At 50.3% G+C, this 21,763-nt stretch overlaps 9 protein-coding genes across 9 annotated transcripts; 3 read left to right on the forward strand and 6 right to left on the reverse strand.

Annotated features, from left to right (window-relative positions):
* Window positions 1-103: 103 nt before the first annotated feature.
* N7511_000457 (DNA helicase ZGRF1-like domain-containing protein) lies at window positions 104-2,096 on the reverse strand (the record flags this gene model as incomplete). The annotated part of the gene is made up of 2 exons (XM_057122882.1): window positions 104-461; window positions 514-2,096. 2 exons carry the CDS (start codon window positions 2,094-2,096, stop codon window positions 104-106), a joined length of 1,941 nt encoding a protein of 646 aa, XP_056988615.1.
* A 719-nt stretch (window positions 2,097-2,815) lies between these two features.
* N7511_000458 (uncharacterized protein) lies at window positions 2,816-4,433 on the forward strand (the record flags this gene model as incomplete). The annotated part of the gene is made up of 4 exons (XM_057122883.1): window positions 2,816-2,929; window positions 2,990-3,307; window positions 3,365-3,481; window positions 3,537-4,433. The coding sequence occupies 4 exons, from the start codon at window positions 2,816-2,818 to the stop codon at window positions 4,431-4,433; spliced, it is 1,446 nt and encodes a 481-aa protein (XP_056988616.1).
* Window positions 4,434-4,955: 522 nt separating this feature from the next.
* N7511_000459 (uncharacterized protein) lies at window positions 4,956-5,289 on the reverse strand (the record flags this gene model as incomplete). The annotated part of the gene is made up of 2 exons (XM_057122884.1): window positions 4,956-5,184; window positions 5,213-5,289. 2 exons carry the CDS (start codon window positions 5,287-5,289, stop codon window positions 4,956-4,958), a joined length of 306 nt encoding a protein of 101 aa, XP_056988617.1.
* Window positions 5,290-5,446: 157 nt separating this feature from the next.
* On the reverse strand, window positions 5,447-7,966 carry N7511_000460 (uncharacterized protein; the record flags this gene model as incomplete). Its single annotated transcript, XM_057122885.1, has 1 exon — window positions 5,447-7,966. The coding sequence occupies one exon, from the start codon at window positions 7,964-7,966 to the stop codon at window positions 5,447-5,449; it is 2,520 nt and encodes an 839-aa protein (XP_056988618.1).
* A 497-nt stretch (window positions 7,967-8,463) lies between these two features.
* On the forward strand, window positions 8,464-9,855 carry N7511_000461 (putative RNA 3'-terminal phosphate cyclase; the record flags this gene model as incomplete). The annotated part of the gene is made up of 1 exon (XM_057122886.1): window positions 8,464-9,855. The coding sequence occupies one exon, from the start codon at window positions 8,464-8,466 to the stop codon at window positions 9,853-9,855; it is 1,392 nt and encodes a 463-aa protein (XP_056988619.1).
* Window positions 9,856-13,737: 3,882 nt separating this feature from the next.
* N7511_000462 (uncharacterized protein) lies at window positions 13,738-13,996 on the reverse strand (the record flags this gene model as incomplete). The annotated part of the gene is made up of 2 exons (XM_057122887.1): window positions 13,738-13,860; window positions 13,919-13,996. 2 exons carry the CDS (start codon window positions 13,994-13,996, stop codon window positions 13,738-13,740), a joined length of 201 nt encoding a protein of 66 aa, XP_056988620.1.
* A 1,815-nt stretch (window positions 13,997-15,811) lies between these two features.
* N7511_000463 (putative inositol 5-phosphatase) lies at window positions 15,812-16,897 on the reverse strand (the record flags this gene model as incomplete). Its single annotated transcript, XM_057122888.1, has 1 exon — window positions 15,812-16,897. One exon carries the CDS (start codon window positions 16,895-16,897, stop codon window positions 15,812-15,814), a length of 1,086 nt encoding a protein of 361 aa, XP_056988621.1.
* A 427-nt stretch (window positions 16,898-17,324) lies between these two features.
* On the reverse strand, window positions 17,325-19,373 carry N7511_000464 (putative pyruvate carboxylase; the record flags this gene model as incomplete). The annotated part of the gene is made up of 1 exon (XM_057122889.1): window positions 17,325-19,373. One exon carries the CDS (start codon window positions 19,371-19,373, stop codon window positions 17,325-17,327), a length of 2,049 nt encoding a protein of 682 aa, XP_056988622.1.
* Window positions 19,374-19,632: 259 nt separating this feature from the next.
* N7511_000465 (uncharacterized protein) lies at window positions 19,633-21,477 on the forward strand (the record flags this gene model as incomplete). The annotated part of the gene is made up of 3 exons (XM_057122890.1): window positions 19,633-20,283; window positions 20,341-20,923; window positions 20,999-21,477. The coding sequence occupies 3 exons, from the start codon at window positions 19,633-19,635 to the stop codon at window positions 21,475-21,477; spliced, it is 1,713 nt and encodes a 570-aa protein (XP_056988623.1).
* Window positions 21,478-21,763: the final 286 nt, after the last annotated feature.

Genomic DNA, 21,763 nt, shown 5'->3' on the forward strand with positions numbered 1-21,763 from the left:
GAAAGGCTTTCTTATCAATGCAATTGGGTATCGTTTTTCTCTATCATATGTGTTATATCAATGTGCGTGGGTATGCTAGGTAATTCTTGGTATCATGGGTTCATCAAGTTGGTTTGTGGCGTCCAGCAGGCCAGAAATCAAACAGATCCAAAGCTTCTGACGTCCACGGTCCTTCTTCTTTGGGCTGATTTTCCTGGTCTGCTGCAGTCGAGGAGCTTCTAGTGAGGTTTGAACGGGCCTGGTGGCCTTTTCGTGAAATCAATGTTGTTGGATCCGATAATGATTTGCGCAACGGCGAATCAAGGGATCTTCTTCCCGTTACATTTCGAATTGCCGAAGGTGGTTTGAAGCCTGAGCCATCTAGCATTTCGTCAAAGATAAATTGTGTTGACTGTGATGGCATAAAATCTTCATTCGCAGTCCCTAGGTTCTCAGTCGATGGAACGACTGGTCTTGTAAATCTAAGCAGATGTTAGAGTTGTAATCCTGACTATCGGATGGGCACATACTAACTGCAGCTCTTGGGATGTTGAGGCAGTCTCACGTGGTTTGGGGTCGGGGGGAGTTCTCGTTGGTGGAGACGACGATTTTTGTAAGATATCACCTGGCAGTAGTGCACTGTACATCAGCTTCCTGCGAGGTTTCGCGGTGCCCATCCGTAAAGAGGTCGTTGGTTTTTGAGCTGACACTCCTGGGGATGGACGTGAAGGAGGTGGCATTTCCTTGGATGCTGGTTCATTTGTAGGCTTCGGAGGTTCTGTATTCTTGTTGTTTGTGTGGACAGATCCAATCGGTAGAGAACGAGTGGTAAGAGGTTTGGATGTAGCTAGAGGGGGTTGCCGCGAGGCTGTCAGAGGGCCCGATCCTGGCTGCATAGGGTTTGACACATTGTTCGGTCTATCTGTGGCCCTTGTAACGGGTTCATCCGTTGTCGTTCTTTCCTGGGCTAAAGAAATTTCTGGTCTCGTTGGAGCAGAAGGTCTGGAAAGTTCTGTGCGGTTGAGTCTCTGGGGCTGTGGCAGACCTTGGGCCAGATTGTTCACAGGTGTGGCGGATTGCACAGCTTTGGGTGTTGTGAGAGGAATTTGCCCGGATGTTGGTCGACTATTGCTCATTTCGGGTGCAGTGACTGGAACTCTTGTGGCAACCGGATCAGATCTTTGAGACTGCATAGGCTGCGGTGTATTTTGATGTATATCGTTCGATGCGGCAGGTCTTGTAGCCTTGGGTGCTGTATGAGGTGGTACCATTTGTTGTGGTCTATTTCTCGTCATTTGAGGCGCATCAACCACCGGGCTTCTTGTGGCAGTAGGAGGATTGGGTCTCTGGGGCAATGTTGGCTTTGGTGCAACTGTCCTTGTCGCTGCACGAACTGTCGGGTATGCATTGGCCTCCGGGAAACCTCCAGAGCTAGGAGGCTCTATTTCTGTCTGTTTTTCTGTCTCCTGTCTCAGGGGAACTGCCGGGTTCAGCTCGGTCAAATCAATAACTTGACTGTGAAGGCGTGAAGTTCTCCCGGGATTTGCGGGCACCGCCGTAGTTGTCTTTTGACGTTTCGCCGGTCTTATGGGCTCTTGTGTATTTTGCATCTTCTGTGGCGGATTCCGCTGCTCATATGGAGAGAGGTGTCCAATCGGTGGCTTTTTAATATTCAACAGGTCGTTTAGCGACCGAAAAGACTGGGAGCCAGAGGAACGGATAGACGCCGCGGGGCGAGGAGCTTGGGACATTGGTGCTTTTATCTGTGGTGAGCCTTGACTAGACTTTCGCTTCTCGTATAGGTTGGTAATATCGGTTTCACTCGTCCCGGTGCATTCGGTAACCTGGATGAGAACACCCTTGTCCAGCTCGAGTTCATCGCCATCTTGAACCTCGTCATTAGATCGCCAGTGGTGGTCACCGATGAAGTTTCCATGATCGTCATAGACCATGATCCGCTTGTTGAACTTGTGATACCGTAGATAGCCATCTTGCCATCGTTTCGACTTGCGCCGCAGATCGTGGGTGTAAAGGCAGTGGAATTTGACGACCGACGCGGTGACCTGGGGCGAAGTCGCGGTGGCACTTCGCGCAGTCGAAGACGGAGTTGACATCATGTCAGGCCATCTAGCTCATGGCAGCAGATGCATGAAGGTTCAATGGTTCGCGGTTCCAGGATACGATAAGCCGGATAAGGGAAAAGGTAAACGCGGTGGGCCTCAGGCACGAAAGTCATACTTCTACTTTGCTCACTTCTTTTCTCTTCTCTACTCTGTCCACTTTGCTATGCTTTTCATTCTAGTTGCTTTGGCTGTTTTCTGATTCCTGTGTTGTGAAATGCATTGAAGCCAATGGCATGGCCCCCACCCTACCTGCAACCCCCTGTCAATAACACGACTCCGAGGGCCAGCATCCAGCCCCCACACGGAATCAAATATAGAACCGCAAACAGGGTTCCCTACTTTGTGTTGAAATCAATTCTTGGCCTAATTAGCCTGGGTGGAGTTGGGGTCCACAGGACTGAGTGGTCAACTCCAACAAGACCATAGAAACGAGACAATTGATCGACACTGTCCAAAGATGGAGGGGACCAGAGAGCCGCATGAGAGGCTGAAACACTTTGGGGCCAAGCCATGTGTCATGCTTCCCCTCCCTTTTTTCCAGTTTTCGACTTCTGTCAACCTTCACTCCTCGGACTTGGATCTCATTGTGTGCTAAGTGAACTGGTCTTGGTAGTGCTACAATACTACAATCCGAGACTACTCCAACTCCAATCTCTCCCCGCTTCTAACCCGTTTCCCCACTCGGTACTTTGACTTGGAAGCTCCCCTTCAAAATGCAGAACATGCAAAGGCGCCTGGGGCGCATGACAAACAAGCAATCAGCCGATGACAGCCAGATTGCTGTGCTCTTAAAGGACTTTGATGATGCGGATATGCTGCTGGGCAAGGTGAGCATCCATTTTACGTGGACGCGCGTTCGCATATTCTAACCCTCACTACTTGATTAGATAGTCGACTCCACCACAGCCTGGCGCGATGCTTGGATTTCCATCGCAACATACCAGAGTCGAATGGTCGATGAGTTCGATGGCCTCTACGGTCCTATTATGGGCTCCTCGGAGACCCCATCCAACCACAACCCGGTGGAAACAGACCCAGTCAGACTAGCTCGGACAAATCGACTACGCAGGGAATACGATGAGCTGCGGACTGATTTGCTGGAGGAGCTCAATGCTGTCGAGAATCGCATGACGCGACCAGCTGCAAATGCCAAGGAATCATTGCTTCCTATGAAGAAGACAATCAAGAAGCGCAATGACAAAAAGGTGGGTCATGGTCCTGTGCTAAGCTAGACTGTGAATGCTAACTTCTCGACTCAATAGTCGGACTTCGAACGCTCCCAGGGCCGTGTCGATGGGCTCACGAAGAAGCCCAAACGCTCCGATCGCGATAATGTGAACTTAGCCAAAGCAGAGACGGAGCTTGCCACTGCGAAAGAGGTATGCAGATTAAAGCCTCGGATTAATAGCATGAAATATACTAACCGTATTCCAGCTATACAAAGCTGCCGACGATGACCTCCGCCAGCGCCTCCCAACCCTGATCTCCCTGGTCTTCTCGTTGACCCCATACCTGCTAGAAGCCCAAGTCGAGATTCAAAATCGCATTTTGGCACACTACTATACAGTGCTACATACTTACTGTGAAGAAGAGGGATTCTCATCCCCACCTCCATCGATGGAGCAGATTGTCCAAGACTGGGAATACGCCTACAACCCCATCCAGTCCCAAATCGAAAGCTTCGGCTGCCTCCAACAAGGCAAAGCTCTGCGCAAAGCATCAGTTGACCAGTCAAATGGTAAACGACCCTCAATAGGTGATCGCAGGGAAAGCGCCGCCTCCTCAATCTCCAACCTCTCAGTGCGCAGCCGACCAACAGCTCCAGCTCCAAACTTCGGGCCCAACTCCTGCGTCGCTGAAGACTCACCCTCACCTCCTCTGTCCACAACAACCCATCACAACGTAACAGTCTCCAGCTCCGGTGCCACAACCCCCCTCTCCACGGGCGGTGGCTCCTTCATGCCTACCCCGCCAGCATCCATGCCAGCAAAACCCCTAGCGCAAGGCGTAATGCAGTTCGCCCCCGCTGGCCCAAACATAGATTACTTCCAGTCTTCGACGACTGCGTCTGCCTCGCCAAGGGGCGGTACACCCATGGATACGGCGACTGCAATTGCCGCAAAGAAGAAGCGTCCTCCCCCACCCCCACCCAAACGTGCCGCGTCGTTCGTAACAGCTCTATATGATTTCAGCGGGCAGGGTGGTGATGATTTGGTTTTCCGTGAGGGTGATCAAATTCGCATTGTTCAGAAATCTAATAGTACGGATGATTGGTGGGAAGGTGAGCTCAGGGGGCGGAAGGGATTTTTCCCTGCGAACTATGTGGAGTGATGTGAAGATACCTTGGGCTTGGGATGTATGCTTGCAAAATGGTCTGACCAAATGTCTTTTTTTTCAATCCCTTTTCTCTTATGCGTTATGGTGGGCGAATACATATATACATATCATACCCATTTATCAAAATATGCCATCGATGCAATTTACGGTTTTCTTTTCCTTTCTCTTTTCTTTTGAATCGGTACTCGCTGGGCTGGTGGAATTCGATGCCGTGGGTTATGGGTTCCATACAACAACGTTCATATGTGTGTCTACGGTAAAAAAAATCAATGCTTCATGCAATCACTGTATTTTATGAGTCTAACAATAAACAGGGTACATATACGTCCCTTTCGACCTGCTGACCCCATATAAAGCTCGCCTTGCTGCAGGTTAGGGCACAGACAAGAGATATATATCTCTACATATTTCAGACGTGGACAGCGATCCTCTTTAAAGAAACAGAATCGTCAAATAGTATACATATTATAAAACTTGCCACTATAGTCAATCAACACATATTTCGCGAAGATATTGTCAATAAAATGTTAAAAGAAAAAGTCGCAATGAAGGTTGTAAGTACAATATAAATCGCATGAACATAATGTCAAAGATGGCCGAATATTCCATCAACCAGCCAAGTGGTCGAGCAGTAACTCGGTCATTCAATCTTCCTTGGTCTAGTGGTGATGATTTCCGCTTGTCATTAATACCGATAAGCGCGGGAGACCGGGGTTCGATTCCCCGAGGGAGAGTTTCTTTTTGGCTTTTTTTTTAAAATTTAAAAAACTCACCTGCAACCCTGTAGAATACTCGGATTGCAGTAAGTATTATGTTCTTTGATTGTAAACCGGAAGAAAGGCTCATTCATAGTATAATAATATCTGATTCATGCGGGAATATACCTATCTCAAGTAAAGGACCAAGAGTCAAAGACTCGGTATACAGAACAGGAAGGATATAACAAATGAACTCAAACAAAACTGCTGAACGTTAATCAAATACCATGCTGCTTGACTGACTCATGCTTAAATGAAAGCTTCGGTTGCTGTCTTATTATCAGAAGGTTCACCCATTTGTTGGCGTCGACTGTCCAAAAACATCTCCACCATGCGCTTGCTTGAGATGGTAGAGTGGATATCCTGGAGATGATAGTTTTCCATCATGTCATTGAACTCATGTTGATATTTAATATTCTCACCATCAACACGAGCATCTCGTTGGTTGCGCATGGACCGGAATTGACCAGGCTTACCATCCTGCGCAGCTAGTGGACGTCTAGCGGAGTACCGTCGGTGTTGCTCCTGCGCCCAAGACCGCTTGGCTGCAATCCTCTTGGGAGTTGGGGATTCTGGGGGCTGCATGTTGCTGGACCTAATCCGAATTGGGGACGACATCTCACACTGAGCGATTTGACCAGAATTTGGCAATGCGTTCTCGTTGGATAAGGTGGCTGGGGTGCTCGACTGATCCTGTGCCACCGGTGCCGGGTTTTGCAACTTCAGGATCGTTGTCTTGCTGGAAGCCTGACTGAAAGGACGGGAGAAATTGTTTTGTGATGGAACTCTGACTTCACGGGAAGATTTGTGTTCGATATAGCTCTGACTAGTTGGAGTGTTTAGCAAACTTGTCGAGACTGGTGTAGGATTGGGGACTGCTTGGGCCAACTGGGTAAAGTACTCGTCATCATCTTGGAATTGCGCATCTTCCCTGACATGTTCCCTCGTGGGGCTTGCCTGCTCAATTCTGTCAATTTGGGAGCTCATCCATTGCTGCCAATCAGCACTAGGTTTAACATGAGTCCTAAAAGAGGCGATGCGAGCAAGACGCTTGGGTGAGCTGTAAGCAGTTCGCTGTGGCGCAAATATTGTTGCCGTACCAGGTTCGTCGTGCAGATCTAGCGTGGGCAGTAAATCGGTGTTGTCAGTATTTGTCGGTGTATTCCCACTGGTGGATCGAGAATAAACACTTGGAGACACCACATCTCTTCTCGAAATTCCGAATCGATCAATGATGATGCTGCCGTTTTCATCCTCGGATTCCTCACCTGGAGCGCACAGTGAATGCGGAGATTTGTCTGGGACATGTTGGCTTGTCGCATGGAGAGACATGCCCCGAGAGGGAACAAAAGACCGGCTTCGATGGAGTTGATACCTACGTGGACTTGGCTGATCACCACCGCGTGCTGTAGAGTATGATTTGGGAGAGGCCGAGGATCCATCGCTTGGGACATGGCGGATAGTGTGTTTACCACATTGAGAGTACACAGAAGTGGTCCGCTCTGGAATGACAGAATGCTCTGGGACAGACCCGAAACTTATCTCACCACTTGGATTAGGTAGGACATTCCGACCCATCTGTTCCATCAAAGCAGAGTACAGGTCATGGCTGTTCACAACTCCCATTTGACGGAAACCTGTTCTCATATCCAAAGAAAACCGATTTTCAGAATGTCCCATATCGTCCGTGGACATCCTCTGATCTAAGCCTTCGTCTTCTCCGATGAAGGAGAGTGATTGACGATGCCCAGATTTCCTGGCCGTAACAGTTTCTGCCATGCTGGAGTCGGCCCAACTAGTGACTCGAGACTTGCCAGTGTAAACACTATCACAGCGGGGGGTATGGGGCATATCCAGGGAAGGACTGGGACCGGTATAGCGCGTTGTGTCTTCACTTTCACGACGACAGCGATCCTGTGACGTTCTCTCAACGAGGGTTGTTTTCAAAGGCTCACCATGCTTCGTGTCGCTCTGTAAGTCTGATTGTGCTGGCATCTTTGAAAAACCAAACACCCGTTTGAACTTGCTTTTGATGGACCCCGAGATATTTCGAGACTTCCTGCTAGACCCAGTGTCTTGGTCAGTACCACCCTCACTTGTGGCACGGAAGGTCTTTCGAAACGGCCTGTGCTCCCTCTTACGCCTGAGAAAAAAAGACGACCGACGAGTCGGGATCCCAACGTCTTTGGATTCTAGATTGAATTGGCTTCGAGCCAGACGAAGAGATTCATCATGCATCTTGGCGTCCTGATCCTTTTGTGACTGACCACTTCCGTGCAGGAATGACATCGTGCGCCTCATTGTTCGGGGCAAGTGAAAACCAGGGCTCCGTTCAGGATCGCAGGGGTCACCACATGGTAGTGGTGGCACTCCATACGGGGTCTGTGAAGTTCGTTGTCTGGTCGAGAACATGGACTTGGCTTTGCGCAGTCGACGATATGACGAGGGAACAGAGCTGTTCCGCCCATCAAGACCATTGAACTCTGTGACCGACGGAAGAACAGCAGAATCCTCGCCCCGTACAGCTTGGCTTGCCCCCCGGCTTTTGTCTGTGGATTGATGTGGAGTTTCAAATGCTGGGAAGCTTCCTTGGTTCCCGTATTCTGCATACCGCAAGCCTGATCCGGGACGTCTTCGAGGGACAGCAACGTTTAAAGGACCACCCAGACGGTCGTAGAGGGTCTTTGAATCTTGCGAAGACCTATCACTTCCACGCATTGCCCGCGATGCTGCGGCTGTTGCTTGAAGCATGGCGACATCATGGCTCATGATGGGCTCTGGGACCCTCCGTGTTTTGCGAATTGAGCGGGTTGACATAGACCTTCGCAGTCGATCCCGTGTAATGGATGAAGGAAACATGTTTCAAAAGTCTGTAGAGTATATATTCGGATGTGGGGGATGTAAAGAGAAGAATGCAAGCAGAAGCCAGGAACAAGGCAAGGCCAGAGAGTGGGAAGGAGCCATTGTCAATGGCAGGTACGACTTGATCAATTTGTTGACACTTGAGACTTCACAGTTCACACTCCAAACACACCCAGAAGCCCTTAGTGAAATTGCAAAGCTTAGCGCCGTTAAGCGCCGTGAGTCACGCCAAGACATGCATCTTTGACACATTCTGACTCAAGCTGAGGCTTCGAACCTTGGGATATTCACGATGACCCCTAATGACCTCGTCAGAAAAGCCCTGGAGCCATTCAATAAATACATAATAGTAGGACAATAGCGTCAGGACCCTAGGATATACAACTGCAGCCGAGTCTCTCAAAATGCCACAACCTCTGACTACCAATTTGAACGGTCGAACTCTAGAAGGAGGTGGTCAGCTGGTCCGCATTGCCCTCGCATTGTCGACATTAACCAGTCGACCAGTCAGTATCGATCATGTTCGTGGAAATCGACAGGGAAAGAAAGGATTAAAAGGATCCCACGTCGCAGCCGTGAAGTTGCTAGGCGAGATCAGCGACAGCAAAGTGTCGGGCAATGAGATCGGGTCCGAGACCTTGAAATTCATCCCAGAGCATCAAAAATCAAGTCAGGGCCCGTTGGTGGATTTAGCACAAGTCGAGGTGCAGTCTGAATACGACATCCACCTCCCGACAGCAGGTGCCATCTTCCTTGTCTTCCAAGCTCTTTATCCATACCTACTTCATGTGGGATCGAAGGCAGCTGCTCCGTTCATTACCGTTACCATCACAGGCGGAACCAATGCGTCTTTCTCGCCTTCCTACGACTATGCCTCACAGGTCCTTGTACCCAATTTTGCAAAACTTGGACTACCTCCTCTTTTCATTTTGCTCCACAAGCGTGGCTGGTCATCAGGGCCCGTTGAGCTCGGGTCAATACAATTCCTCATTCATCCATTTGTGCACCAAGATGCACCAGATGCAGGACAGAGAGCCAAGTCACAAGTTGCAGGATCCGGGTTTCCATGGATCAATCTCACGGACCACAAGCGTGGGGGAATCACCAAGATCGACATCACAATTCTAGCACCAGATTCACCAATCATCAATGCAGGAGGGAGTGGAATGACTGCCCGTCAATACATAGAGCAAGTTACCGAAAAGACCATGCGCCGAACACTAAAGAAGTTGGAATCGTCCACGTTTTCCGATGGGTCGAACGCTGGGCTAAAAAAGGACGACCTTGATCAAGGTTTTGCCGACGACACCCCCGTCCCGATTGAGATACACACGTCGGAAGCCACAAGCCACCGCAGTCATGTATACATTCTCCTTGTGGCCCATACCTCCTCAGGGTTCAGGATAGGACATGACGCTCTGGGCAGTCTACCCAAAGACCCATTCGATCAACGAAGAAAGCCAAGACACAAAGGGAAGCAAAAGCTACCGTCAAAGTCTCGATCTCGAGCAGAAGCTGATGCCTACGGGATCAAGAGCCTGGTCGGCCGCTGTGTGGACGGATTCATTGAAGAGATCTCGAATCAGAGACCCAATTCAGACGACTCCAGTCCGCCTTGGACTGCGCCGTGCTTAGACCGCCACATGCGAGACCAGATTGTCATTTTTGAGGAACTAGGAAAGGCTTGCCACCCCGAGATGGAGACAACCAGCGACGCCCTAGACGACAGGCGAGACTGGACCCTGCATACGAAGACAGCGGAGTGGGTATGTCGGCAGATGCTGGGAAATGGGTGACACTCTACCCTATCCACGCAAGCGCCAAAACAGAAATCTAGCCTTCAATGGCAAAAGCCAAATTGAATCACGAGGATACTCAAAAATCACCCAAAACAAGAGCCCAATCTTGGTCCCTTCAATAGACCGACCTAGCCGTAAGCCTCAAACACCACTCGACTAACTTAAAATTGAAAGAAAAAAAAAACAATCGACAAAAAATCAACCCAAAGAATACGCCAGATCGATCCAGCACTGACCAGCCTCACTGTGAGGATTCCAGATCCAATCCTAGCCTCTCTACTGTATCTACCCAACTGGATCTGCATAACATACCCAAGACACATTCCTGTCCAGCACCCAACACCAAACCCCAAGTGCCGCGCAACACGCAATCCGCCGAACCCCCGAAATTACAGGATCTCCGCCACGATCCGAACCAGAAACATGCGATCCAAACTCCCGGACACGAACACGGACACACCGGGACTCAAGTGAAAGCCGTTTTGCGCTTCCACCCGCCAGGAACAGGATCGCGTTCCAGACTCGGTTGGATCGGATATTCGGAAGAGTTGGTGATGGTGACTGTGATTGGATTAGATTGCATTGGATTGGATTGGATCGGTTCGGCTATCTGGCACATTGCAGAGTACTGTACGGAGTAATTGCTGTTGCACTCTGTTTGACACTTGTGTCAGATCTAGGTTCATGCGCTGATCAATGGTCGGTTCTGTTGAGGAGGCCGGTTTGCGTTAGAGGGTTAGGTTCAGAATTAGGTTGTTCCTGGTCGTATTTTTGGCTTTTGGCCCTTTTTTTAGTCAGATGTTGCAATTATCCCCCATTGCTGTTCCTATTCCTGTTGCTGTTCTTGTTCGCTGTGTATGCCGGATCGGAGAGATTTCATCCTATGGGAGCCCTGGTCGGGCGGTTCGGCAGCTTGACAGGGATAGTCCACTCCCGTGCAGTAGCTGTCTCGCTGCATACTGTATGCGGCACAGGCTCAGTGAATTGGATATGAGATAATCTAATGTACAGTACACAGCAATCTAGGATTAATCAAAGTCATTTCGGTTAACTTATTCCATTCTCTCCTCACATGTGCCCCTCCCTCTCTCTCCGTATGATACAGTATATCCGCCCGGGGCATATTTCGCCTGTCAATCAAACGTCCCTGGAACTGTCACCTGCCGTGTAATACCAATACGAGACAAACCAGCCACAGTTCCTCGTGCAAGGCTTCTAGAAGAGCAGAAACGGGAGAGACATCCCGTAGTGGAGGCGTGGCAACATCCCCACAAGTTTCTACCCTGAAACAACGGACGATCGATGCTGTGGCTGACACAAAGCAGGCAAGAAATACCGAAGACCCAACGGAAAAGGGGCTGGGTTTCATTTTCGATTATTCATTGGCATAATTCACATACAGCAATAGCACAGAAGCTCGGCGGAATCCGCTAGAAGACACACTAGACACTAGAGGCATCTAGTCTGGTCCACCGGGCGTGTTTTACATCTCATCTGTCAGAGCAGTGGAATGTCTCTCACGAATCTCCACTTTTCCTGTTAGTTTAGTTTAGTTCTTTTTTTTTTTTTTCTTTCTGTCTCTCTCTTTTGTCTCGTTACTGTATTGGGGGCTGGCAGCATTGGGCTCTGAGGTCGATAATCTTGCGCGTTCAGGCAGCCATGGTGGATTCCCTGTCTTTTCCATGATCACAATAATCCGCACAATAGTTTCAGAGGTGGACATCAATGGCAGGTGGATACACAGAGAGGGACTGTAATCAGTGAACTGGAACGATGTTTAAGTTACTGTATGTGTTGGTGAAACAAGTGATCGACACCCTTTGGCCTCTTTTTTCCCATCCTGTTCTTCCCCCTTTTTTGGGAGAGACCCCGTTTGCTTTTTCGGATACTGGCGCACCAGTTACTCCGTCCTCCGTCCAGGTGTCCATGTCACAACTCCGGTGTGTGCTCGTTAATTCTCCGAATACGAAAGCCCCGGGGAGGGGTCTGGATGTTCGATTCCCGGCCATGTGACCCGGTAGATCCTGCACCGTGCGGATCCATGGCCATTGTGCAGCCGTATATCCGGATTGAGGATAGTCGACAGCCTGGGAAGAGGCAGTGTAAGGGTCAGCCCAAGCCCAAGCCCAAGCCTCCAGCACGCCGAGCGGTGAGGAAATCGGCGTGGATTAGGCACAAGCCAAGACAAAGCCAAGCGAAACTCAAGACATCCCAGGCATCCAAATACAGCCCGAACAGGCAAGAGCGTTGAGAAAAGATCGACGGGCTCAGAAAGACCGATACTATATAGACTGAAATACAGCACTGAGCAACAAGCGGATCTAGATTCGGGGGGCGGAATCTCTCTGCCTAACCCGTGTGCGACATGACCAACCACAAGAGTCAAGAGAGCGAGTTCAGCTCAAGCCATGGTCCGGCGGGGATAGAACCAGGACCAGGACCAGGACCAGGGACAGGGTATAACTGACATCCCGATCCAGTGCGAGCGTGGACCCAGGATCTACAGTACAGGAGCATCCCAAACAAACAAGCGCAGCTAGCGTGCTGGATAGATGGGACTGGCGAGAACGAGGCTGAGGCTCGGGGGCTGGTGAACATGTACAGCATACCAGGGTGAAACGCCTTGCCGATGGGACTGCCACGGGCAATGGCGGGGGCGTGCACGGAGTTTCTATGGACCGTTTCATGCGGCTGAAGTTTATAGAAATAGAAATCGAACTCGAATTCACTCGAAACCAAACCCGAAACATGTCGGCATTGGGGGCCAAGAGGATCACAGCCCCATTTGTTCTGGTGCTGGCTTTGGGGGCTGGAAACCAAAGTAGCTTTCACAACGGCGTGAGATCTGCAGGGCTGAGCCTCACTCGATTAGTCTGGACTTTTAGTGGAAACTACCTGTAGGTCGGTCTGCATAACACATCATTGGGAGGAGTGAAATGATAGAAGGATCGAGGTTGTCAGGGAGAATGTGGTGAAAAAAAAGACAATAAAATGGTAATAAGGTATCTAGCACTAGAAGAACTAACAATGATATGACATGAGCGCAATAAGGTAATTTCAATACAAAAAACCAAACGACAGGGGTGGGTATGGGCATCACAAAGAAAGAAAGAAGAAGAGAACAAAGGAAAGAAAAGCAAGGAAATAGGACATGACCAAAAAAACGAAGAACCAGAACCAAGCAAACATCAACACACAAGCACACGTATGCGCAAGGAAATAGTCAATAACAATAAGAAGAGGGATGGGAGGCAACAATCCCCCACGCCTACACCTGTGAGGGAGGGCAGGAGAGCTGGACACCATCCGCATCAGCGCCACTGCCCACCAGTGGCAGATTCCATGTGTTCCGTAGTATCCATGCAAAAATGCGATCTATATATCCTCCATGCAAAAAAAAAAAAAAGAAAAGGCAGATAGTGCCGGTCTTTGTCCCCCGAAAACAACCCAAATGAGCGAGATAGGAAAATGGCGACTCATAGTTCATGCCGGAATTTCCAAGGAGAGAAATGGGAAAACCGAATCGCGCAATAAACGGGGTTCCACTCCGAGCCGGCGGATATGGTGAAAATCCCATGCGCGAGTAAAGAGCTGAGGATCAAGTAGGAAGGAGGGGGGGCAAATCAAGAAATCATGGCAAAGATGGCCGCCGTCGTTAGATGAGACAAAGAAACTCCCGGCGATGCATATGAGAGATGTGGAGAGGGAGGGGGTAGAGAGAGAGAGAGAGAGCCAAGAGCCCAGAGTCAAAGTAGAGAAATAGACAAAGAACGGCCGGAGATCATCGATCAGGTCCTAGCCAGCAGAACGAAATCACATCTGCTCCAAGGCGAGGTGGGAGGTTTTTTTTCCAGACCGTCTCGGATTGCGCGGTTCTGTTTACACTCGGGGCTCGGGCGCCTTGCTTGAGGATTCGCCAAAGAGCTCTGAAGGCAGCATGCGCTTGTACTCGCGCGGTTGGGCGAATGGAGAAGCTGAGGCTGGGCGGCGCAAGTTGAGAGACTGGATCTTGTTAGCTATATGGACTAGAGAACCATGGGATATATGCCGGTGAACATACCACACAGTCCGAACACTTGGAGCCTTGTCTGTTGACGCGGCCTCGGCATCCGCGGGGGTAGTTGGCGCATGAGTACATGGTGTGAGGTATTATCTTGATCTGTGTCGGGTGAAGAGTCGGATTTTATCGTCGAGGAGTGTAGAGCAGGACCAAAAACTGAGGCGATGACGTCGAAGGGGGATGGAGAAAGCAAGAATTAGAGGTCAAGGCGGAGGAAGAGACGGGGTTTATATCAGAGGCTCAAAAAGATGGCTTAGACCTGTAGAAATTTTAGGGTTTATTTCTTTTTTTTCTTTTCTTTTCTTTAATCTTTCTCTTACTTCCAGATCTCCCCTTCCCGGAGATGCGGGTTTGATCGGCTCTTTAACCCATGCCTTTTCCAGCATGACATCTATATCTCTCTTGATCTCTCTGGCTATTTCCTGAGATTGCCTGCTCCCTGCTCCCTGATCCCGTCTGACCTCTGCCCTCAATCTTGTTACCGTAATTTTAGGCAGTTTCGAGTTAAGGCCTCGGGCCTCTTGTTCTGGAAACATCCCCACAACTCAGGGGAGATTCTTCGATTGTCCCCTTTAGGCCTGTTTGGCAATCTAGGAACATTCTGATCTTCTCCTGATCAGCCCTGTCACTGTACATGTGCATGCATCAAGACCGGTCATCTGTACTGGTCTCTGTTCACCGTGAATCAGTGTGCCTAGTGAAGCAGGAGGGGGAACACGACCAGGCCGAGCGGGATGACCCCTATTACCATGGCCAATTCCAATGAAACCGACAAACAATCCAATTCATCCCTTTGACGTGGCCATTCCAGATTTGCTCTGGATTTCTCCCTTTCATCCTCTTATCCCTGTGGAGGCAGTGGATCCCACGCTGTGTTTTTTTTTTTTTTTTTTTTTTTTTTTCCTTCGTTTTTTCTTCTTTTTTTCCTTGTATTTTTGGTATTATTTTCTCTCTTTTTTTTTGGCCGAATTTATTTTGGATTTCCAAATTGTTTCTGTTTCTTTTCCCTTTTCGATCCCGTTGCCCATAGATCTAGAAGCTTGACTATTGACACCTCTACTGAAACGCTGGCTTGGCAGAGTCGTACTGCGTTTCGGTGCGAGGTCGACGTGGTCAATGTTTAAAGCTGCGTCACTTGAATGCGCTCATGTGCTCATCTGCTCCTGATGTGCTCCTGATGTGCTCCTGCTAACTTACGGGCCTGTCTCCACTGTGCAGGAACATGTTCCAGAAGTTTTGTACTGGACTTCTGCAGACTAGAGCTGCATAGAGCGTTACTATGTGGTCTCAGCCATGTCATTAAGCGATATTCGGAGGGCTTAAGCCGGTGACCTCATCCATCTTACTTGCATTCTGCATCCTGCATCCAGACCGTTTCGGATCGGCTCGGTTCATGTGACCCTGGGGGCTTGCGGGCTTGCAGCTGTGCGGGCTTGCTGGCTTGCTAAACGAAGAAGACTCATTGGGCTGTTCCAGCCGATAGCCGGTTTTCTGCGGTTATCTGATTAGTTCCTCGTCACAGGACTAACAATTCGAAACTGGGAACCTTGACGCTGACACTGATGCAACATTACAAAGAGCCGAGGTGATCAGCATTGCATGATCTTCTATCTTCCGAACACACCTAACCTTCCCCCCCTACCTGGTTAACCAGAAATCAAATCTCCATAGATCGAAGAAGCATCCAAGCGCCAAAGATACCCCCCACCAACACAAACAATAATCGGTTCCCTTCCCAGGTCAGTCCCAGATACGCAGCAGCACCCACCACAATCTCCTTCCGACGCGCCATGTCCCGCCTCGCCTGCCAGTTCGGATCAATGGAAAACGGAGCCACAGCTCGCATTTCCGGTCTTGTGTGATTCTCGCCCAAAGGTCTCAGCGGCACCGAAGCTACGAGCGCAACGGGGCGGTGATCTGACTGTGCAAAGAGGGGCAGTGCCTCGTATGCAAATGTTTGTACTTTCCCCCCTCGCCCACCCACGAGGGCGTGTCCAGGTAGAGGATTCGATCACACCAGCTGGGCCAGCGGTGGCTGGACCATTTCCATTCCTGGTCCGTGTTCCATCCTTGTCGTGCTGCTTCGCGTGCTGCGTCGGAGTATTTGTATGTCGGGGGGAAGTCAATCGGCGCTTCTGTTAGCCCATGGAAGCATCGGCCGGATTGCATCTCGCGCGTGAGCTGGTCGTTCTTCAGAAGCTGTGTGTAGTGCGATGGGTCGTCCAGGCCAGCGTTGCGGCGTGGGAAATGTACGATTTCCTTGAGCGACGGTCCGGTGTTGGAGGTGCGGTAGTTGAGGTCTCCAGCGACAAAGAGGTAGGCGTTTGGCGCGAAGAGGTCGCGACGACTGTGATCCGAGTGTGCGAAGGCTGCGTCGTTCAGGAGGCCGGTGTGTTCGGTCGCCTCCAACTCTGGTGGCCCGTCTGAGTAGCGGGTGAACACAAGGCGCTCGACAATACTCTTCCAATCCATATTCCTCTGCTCAAAGGAATCCTCCATGGGGGCCAGATGCGCCGCAACAAAAGTGAGATCAACAGTCCTGGTCGGGTTCGCTTCCACTACATATCCCAGGCGAGCCCCGACAGCACCCTTGTTTCCCATTTCCGAAACACCGAAACCAACATGTGCCGTGTCCTTCCAGGCGATCTGTTCGAGGGTATCGTGGCGTGCGAACAGCATCAGCCCGGTCATGCCTGTATTGTCGCTCAGGAAATTCTCGTAGTGGTGGTCCCAACGATGTGCGGCCGCTTTGCTGACTGCACGTCGGAATCCATCGAAATAGGGATGGAGGTAAGATCCTCCTAGGAATGAGTAGGCGATAGGTGCGATTTCTTGTAGAGAGAGGAATATCAGATCTGGTGCGGAGCTCCCCGCACCCGACGCGGGGAGTGCATCAAAGAAATGTTGCGCAAAGTTGTCGACATCGACAAGGTTCCTTGCACAGTTGAAGGTCAAGCTGTAGATATCAAGGGTGTCCATTTTGAATTCCTCTGGAGTCTGGACAGAAGAGAGAACGAGAAATGGAAGTTGGAATAAGTGGGTGACGTCACTTGACTTGACCGCCGCGAACAAGTACTGTAAACACTGTCTTCAATTGATAAGTTATTGTGCTTTTTCCCACTAGGATTGTGTTTATTTGACAAGAAACAAGTAACTAACTGTATTGTAGTTTGCACACAAATAACCTCATCATGAGCAAAACAAACAAAAAACAAAAAAAGATGTGCATCATCCGTGAATCGAACACGGGCCTCGTCGATGGCAACGACGAATTCTACCACTAGACCAATGATGCTGAGACATCAAACAGCTGGAATTGCTGATTGGCTGCTGATATTTGTTGATTCCTAGTTGGAATGATGAGGGGACTTGAGCGTTCTATGCATCTCCTCAACAATAATTAACCCTATAACTTCCCTCTTACTTCTACATGGCCACCACTCGGCTCCAATTCAACTAACAACATCCCCTCTGCAACATCTTCCTCCTCATCCTCCATTTCATAAACCCATTTCACCCGTCCAGCACGAGGGCTGCGTACCTCCAGCTCCATCTTCATCTGCTTGACGAAAGCAAGAACCTGGTTCTCGGCAACATCTTCGCCCTCTGCCACGAGGATCTCGATCAATTTGCCAGAGAGCGGGAGGACGATATGCTGGGGATTTTTGACATCGCCTCGTCGCGAGGAGGAGACTAACGCTGACGCAGCTGTTGAGGTTGTTTCGAGTTTCATCCGGTAGGGGATGGCCGTTCGGGATGTAGGTGTAGTATACTCGATCTCAGCGGCGAGAGAGGTGGGGAACTCGTTGCGCAGTACCCGGGACAGGAGCAGATGGTGAGATACTGGGTCTGCTTGTTGGCCGCCCTTTGAAAGTGGCTCTAATGTGATGGACCATGCATCTCCCTTTCGGAATAATAAATTAGATGCCGGCAGTGTGTTCCGTGTCATGGCCTGCGAAGGGGCGGTAGATCCCTCTTGCGTCTGTAAAAGGTTCGATATGGTCTCCCCGTACTGCAGGGCCGACTCAAGATTCAGTCCGAGCCATTGTGTATCGACTCTGCCGGACATGAAGTCGGGATGGGCCACGATTCCCCGAAGAAGGCCGATATTGGTTTTCACCCCGTCTATCCGGGAGTCAGCCAACACCCGCTGGGCTTTTCTCACTGTTGCTTCCCAGGTTGCTGCCGTGACGATGATCTTCGCTAATAGGTTGTCGAAATTGGATCCCACGATCAACGAGGAACCGCTGAGGTTCACGTTTGTATCAACTCGTACTCCGTTTCCGCTTGGAACATCGAACCGAGTCACCTTGCCGATACTCAAAGCGAAATTGTTGCTGGGGTCCTCAGCACATATTCTGAGCTGAATCGAGAAGGACTTGGGTGGAGCGTCGAATGCGTGGGTTGCATCGCCGAGACTCAACTGCTCAAACGTGTAACCCTGCGCTAACAAAAGCTGTGTCTGCACCAGATCTATCCCACTGATAGATTCTGTGATGGTATGCTCAACCTGAAGACGAGGATTGACCTCCAAGAAATAGAACTCGCCATGTAATTCACTGACCAAAAACTCAAACGTCCCAAGCGACTTATAGCGAATGTGACTTGCCATTTTCATCGCGGCGTCAATCACCCTCCCAACCAACCCCCGATCCATCAAAGCAGGGGCACACTCAACAACCTTCTGAAACCGCCGTTGAGCACTACAGTCCCGCTCCCACAGATGCCTCACCTGCCCCGTCCCATCACCAACAATCTGAATCTCAACATGATGAAATCCATCAACAGCAGCCTTCTCAACAAACACTGTACGCGACGGCGACTCCCCAATGGCACGATGAATGGCATTTCCCAACTCAGCCTCTTCACGCACAAGTCGAATGCCCCTACCGCCACCCCCATCAACGGCTTTAATCATAACAGGAAACCCAACAGTGCGAGCAAAAGTGCCAGCTTCCTCGACGCTAGCGGTGGCCCGCGCCATAGCTTCTAGAACGGGAACACCGCATTGTTGTGCAAGCTGCTTTGCTTGAAGCTTGTCGCCTGTTCGGGCGAGGTTCTCCCACCCTGGTCCTATGACGATTGCGCCGGCTTCGTGCCACATCCGCTCGGCGAACTCGGCGCTTTCACCGAGGAAGCCATAGCCTGGGTGTATGGCGTCGATGGAATGCTTGCGCGCTAGATCTACTAGGTGGGCTATGTCGAGGTAGGTGGCTGCTGAGGGGATTTGGATTGCTTGTCGAGGACGGCCTAGATCACAGTGTGTTTTGTCGTCGGCTGTGTAGAGTGCGTATGTCTCTACTTGGTTGGGTAATTCCCTTGCCGCCTGTAGGATCCGAACGGCGATCTCTCCTCTATGTTCTTGTTCAGAAAAGACTTGTGGAATGGGTCGGTTAATGAATTCATACCTGTTGGCGACCAACAGTCGCTTGATTGGTGAGTGCGGGGAAGACATGGGGAGGGAACAAGATTTCAAGGGGATGTATCAGCACGCGCGATGTTTGACAGTGACACAGTTGAATAGAATTGAATCGTAATATCTGGGGCTAGAATTATTCACCAGTTGCAATTGCACCGAACACTGCCAGATATCCTTATACCCCAAAAGCGACCTCGGCCCTCGGAAAGGGCCACCCCCTCACCCCCCGTCAAGGACCTTAAATCTCCAAATCTACAAACAATAGAACCCCAAAGTAATCAAGCATATACTCAAAATGACAAAGAGAGACGAATCATCAACAAGCGCGCCGAAAGAGCAAGCAACCAACCGTCTAAACCAACTCTCATCCCATCTATCGCCGAAACAAAAAACCGCCAACCTCCCAGCAGACCACTCAGACGTCCTAGGACAAATCAAAGAGCTACGCAACATAGCCGCAACCCCAGACCAGAAAAACAGAGGCTACATTCGCCAAAAACAAGCAGGAAAACTATGGGTACGCGAGCGAATCGAAGCCCTGCTAGACAGCAACAGCTTTGCAGAGATCGGCTCAGTATCGGGCACAGTAACATGGGCAAAGACAGCGCCTCGCCGCGAGAAACCCATAGCATTCATACCGAGCAACAACGTGCAAGGCGCGGGCCTCCTGCGCGGCCGGAAGGTTCTCCTGACAGCTGATGATTTCAGTATCCGGTCCGGTCATGCCGATGGTGCGAGTACCGGCAAGACGGTGTACGTTGAGAAACTTGCAATTGCGCTGCGCATCCCTGTGATCAAGCTTGTTGATGGGAGTTCCGGGGGTGGGAGTGTGACTACTATCAAGAAGGAGGGGTGGAGTTATTTGCCCCATGTTGCGTCTTTTCCGTTTGTTGTGCAGCAGTTGAATATGGGGATCCCGAATTTGGGGGCTGTTGTTGGTCCTGCGGTTGGTTTTATCTTTCTTTTTGGGGGTTCATAACAATGGATTTACTAATGTTTGCAGATTGGACTCGGTGCTGCGAGAGTTGTGTCTTGTCATTTCTCTGTGATGGCTGCTGATATCGGTGCTCTATTCAATGCCGGACCTAAAGTCGTCGAGGGCGCGACCTTTGAGGAAGGTCTGGATTTCCAAGATCTTGGTGGGCCAATGGTCCATTGTATGAATGGTACCATTGACAACCTCGCTGCCAACGAGGCAGAATGCTATGAGCAATTACGGATCGTCTTGGGCTATCTCCCTAACTCGGGTAGCGAGGCACCTCCAGTCATTCCCTGCACAGATCCAGAAGACCGGGAGGATATTGCACTGCGGAGTATCATCCCCCGACGTCAAGCTCGCATGTACAATGCCCGGTCGATCATCACATCGGTCGTTGATCAAGGTTCTTGGTTCGAGATCGGCGCGCTCTGGGGCCGGACTGCCATTGGCGGACTTGCACGTCTGGGCGGACGTCCTGTGGGCATTATCTCGCTGAACTGTGAAGTTAATGGTGGTGCATTGGATGCGGCAGGGAGCCAGAAGCTCACTCGGCTGCTTAAGCTGTGTGATGTGATGAACTTGCCTATTTTGCAGTTCCTTGATGTCCGTAAGTGGAACTTTACACCCCATCCCCTTTCTGACTTTGAATTTGATGATTGGAACTGACCTTGTTCCTGCAAAGCTGGATACGCTATTGGGACTGTTGCAGAGCGTACGGCCACTATGCGCTGGGGCGTTGAACTCGCCAAGGCGTATTTCAGCACTACTGTACCGGTATTCAATGTGGTTACGCGACGTGTGTTTGGTGTTGCTGGCGGTGTTATGCTTGGATGTCGCGATCCTGTCATGCAAGTTGCGTGGCCCTCTGGGCAGTGGGGTTCGTTGCCACTGGATGGTGGTATTGAGGTTGGCCATAGACATGAATTGAGAGAAGCCGAGAAAGTCGGCAAGAAGGAAGAACGATACAATGAGTTGGAAGAGGAGTATCTGCGCCTTATGAACCCTGTGCGCACGGCGAATGCATTTGGGATTGAAGAGATTATTGATCCGAAAGACACGCGCAAGGTCTGTTGTTCCTGGGCAGAGCATGTCTATGATGTGCTTCTTCGAGAGAGATTGGGAGATCGGGCTTCTGGGAAGATTTCACCTACATTTGCTTGATTTGGTGGGAATGGTGAGCTAGAGGTAGACAGTAGGGCTGATATGCAGATGTGCAGTTACACCCTTTACACTTCACCATCTCTTCTCTCTAGTCGAAACTACAAACCCTCCAATACAATCCCAACCTCAAAAACTTCCAAACAGTTCCACCTAAAACCCAACTCCCCACAATTCCCCAAATAAGCATTCTACGCGACCCAGAACTACGCAGATTACATAACCAGTATAAATCCCCGAGGTCGACTCCGATATCGAAACCAATCCCCCACTTCACCTCACCACAAAT

This window comes from Penicillium nucicola (assembly GCF_028828085.1).
Source record: "Penicillium nucicola strain IBT 29836 chromosome Unknown utg000001l, whole genome shotgun sequence".
Taxonomy (NCBI): Eukaryota; Fungi; Ascomycota; class Eurotiomycetes; order Eurotiales; family Aspergillaceae; genus Penicillium; species Penicillium nucicola.